Source organism: Cebus imitator, unplaced genomic scaffold (assembly GCF_001604975.1).
Source record: "Cebus imitator isolate Cc_AM_T3 unplaced genomic scaffold, Cebus_imitator-1.0 Scaffold87, whole genome shotgun sequence".
In the NCBI taxonomy this organism is placed as follows: Eukaryota; Metazoa; Chordata; class Mammalia; order Primates; family Cebidae; genus Cebus; species Cebus imitator.
Window position 1 is genome coordinate 3554536 of NW_016107402.1, and position 2767 is coordinate 3557302.

General features: G+C 45.3%; 1 protein-coding gene across 3 annotated transcripts in view; it reads left to right on the forward strand.

Annotated features, from left to right (window-relative positions):
* Positions 1 to 1648, forward strand: part of MTFR1L (mitochondrial fission regulator 1 like) — a 13614-nt gene extending 11966 nt beyond the window's left edge. For all 3 annotated transcript variants that reach the window (XM_017534625.2, XM_017534623.2, XM_017534624.1), the window contains exon 7: positions 628 to 1648. In XM_017534625.2, coding sequence (XP_017390114.1) covers positions 628 to 733 — 106 coding nt within the window. In that variant the 3' untranslated portion in view covers positions 734 to 1648. The remainder of the gene's footprint in view (positions 1 to 627) is intronic.
* The last annotated feature ends 1119 nt before the right edge of the window (positions 1649 to 2767 follow it).

Sequence of the window (2767 nt, forward strand, 5' to 3'; positions counted from 1 at the left end):
GATCTCTTGACCTCGTGATCCACCCGCCTCGGCCTCCCAAAGTGCTGGGATTACAGGCTTGAGCCACCGCGCCCGGCCTCCCATGAGTTTCTTAAGTGAAGGTTTGCAGTAATTCTGGCTCTTAGAAAAAATCATCTCCCCTGAAAGGGAGACAGGGTAGTAGGAAATCCCAAACACACCTTTTCCCCAGAACTATTAAGGGTCAGAATAGCCAAGAATCATCAGTCACTTCCCCTGCTGACCCTCTGGGGAAATGCTACTATGAAAACATAGGGCCAGAAGGCAGAAGCATAAGATTAGCCACCAGAGGCCAGCTCTTACAGATTGATGGTCCTTTGCCTACACCTTATAGCTATTTCAGGAACTAGTAAAGCATTCTAGTTAAGAGATGAGATCTGGAACCAGCTAGTTTGGTTTTGAACTCTGGATTCGCTACTTACTTGCTGAGTGACTAGTGACCCTGGGCAACTTGTATAACCTTCCTCTGCTTCAATTTCTGTACCTGTGAAAGGGAATTGTAGTAGCACCTACAGCGTAAGATTGTTGTGAGGATTCAATGAGATAATATATTCAAAGATATACAGCACTACCCAGGAAAAAGTACTCAAGCTGTTATTGTGCCTTTAGGAACCGGAGTTTATTGAAGGAGGAAGACCCTGCTGTGCTTATCTCTGAGGTCCTACGGAGGAAGTTTGCTCTAAAGGAAGAAGATATCAGTAGAAAAGGAAACTGATAACCCTCAGCTCTGCAAACTCAGTCTCATGCTCCTGGAATACCTTCAATAGCTGCCTTCCTCACTGCAGATGTTTCTGCCTCTCAAGGAGAAATCTTCAACAATCTTGCTGACAAGCTAGAGCTTGGACTGAAAGAGAAGACTGGATTGTATGCTTCCCAGACTTCAAACCCTAGCAGAAGCTAAGGCCTGTGATTTCACCTGAGACATTTGTTACAGGTAATTGTGCAGAATGAAGTGTCTCAGTTTAAAGGGTAAGAGAGAAGTTGTTTCTGGTTTTTCCTTGCCCCTGTGTGAAAATAGGTCCTAAATGACTGATTTACTTCACTGCATTAGACCCTATAATTGGTCTTACAAGACACTGTGCCCAGCTGTCACTCACTCTCAGCAGCTTCCTTGCAGCAGAGCAGGGCTGAGGGTAAGGGGCTATGTTTGTATACATGTTCACAGGGCACGGAAAATCTTATGCTGCTCCATCATAAACCTACACCAATGCCCAGCAATCACCCTCCTCACTTCCTTGTCTAGGTGTAGAGATCAGGCTGTTGAACCAGCTGATACATGGTCTATTGCTGGGAAGCCTGGGCTGTTTTTTTTCCTTAAAGATATTTTATATTACTGAACAACCAAGTCTACCCTCCAGGGCCCGAGGCCTTATCAGTTCCACTGATTAAAAGCGTTCTTTTCCACGGACTTTAAGCCCAGTAGGAAAGAGAAAGGAGGAGGGGGAAAGAGCATACCATCATCTTTCTTCGAGGCCCTTGACTGCTCCTTTGGGTTGGGCCAAGGTTTATACCTACCACGCCATGCATGACTCAGATGCCCTCAGGTCCCTTTCTCTATGGTATGTATACTTTGTGTGTTTGGGTTGAAGTACTACCTGACATTAAAGGAAGGATTTGGAGAGAGAATGCATTTACTGTGTCCATCTTTTGAGTTGTTGTGGTTACCCAGTATCCTTCAGGGATATAGGATTATTGTTAATTTTAAGGTGTATGAACTTAAACAGGCTACTGGCTTCTCCTCTTTCCTGCCCTTCTAGGGGGTTTCTTCCCCCTTTCTGTAGAGATTTTGCCCTACACTCATTTTTTAGAAACTGGGTCTAGCTCTGTCATGCCTAGGCCAGAGTGTAGTGGTGAGATCATTAGCTAACTGCAGCCTCTAAACTCCTGGGCTCAAGCGAGCCCCCCACCTTCTGGTACTACAGGTGTGTACCACCACACCCAGGACATTTTAAATTTTTTTGTAGAGATGGGGTCTTGCTGTGTGGCCCAGGATGATCGAACTCCTGGCCTCAAGCAGACCTACCACCTCAGTCTCCCAGAGCATTGAGATTATAGACATGAGCCACTGCACTCAGCTCCATACAATCTTAAAAGCAGTTCTTTCAGGAAAATGACCTGAGAGATGACATACAAGATAAAAGTAGAATTTAACATTTAAATTAGGCCAGGTACAGTAGCTCACACCTCTAATCACAGCACTTTGGGAGTTCAAGATCAGCCTGGGCAACAAGACCTCATCTCTACAAAGTAATTTAAAATTTAGCTGGCATGGTGGCATATGCCTATAGTCCCAGCTACTTGGGAGGCTGAGGTGGGAGAATCACTTGTGCCCAAGAGGTTCAAGATACAGTGAACCGTGTTCATGCCACTACACTCCAGGCTGGGCAACAGAGCGAGACCATGTCTCAAAAAAATAAAAAATTAAAAAAAAAAAAAAAAGCAGTTCCATCTTATAACCTGCAAATTTGTCCCCTAGAGATTGTTTAAGCCTCTTAGGTACCACATTAACAACAAAGGACAATGCCTTGGGTAGAAGACAGGTCAAACTAGACACTGGTTCAGATCAGACTCAGGGCAATGACAGCATATACTATTACAGCTAGTGCTCGACTTACGACCACGATTGGTTCCAACAGACCGATCGTAACATGATTTGGTCGTAAGTTGAGTAGGCTGTATGCACGCGGAGATGGTAGTGCTGCCGGAAGCTGGTCCGCACTGTCGTACACCCAGCTGGGCAACGTTTGCG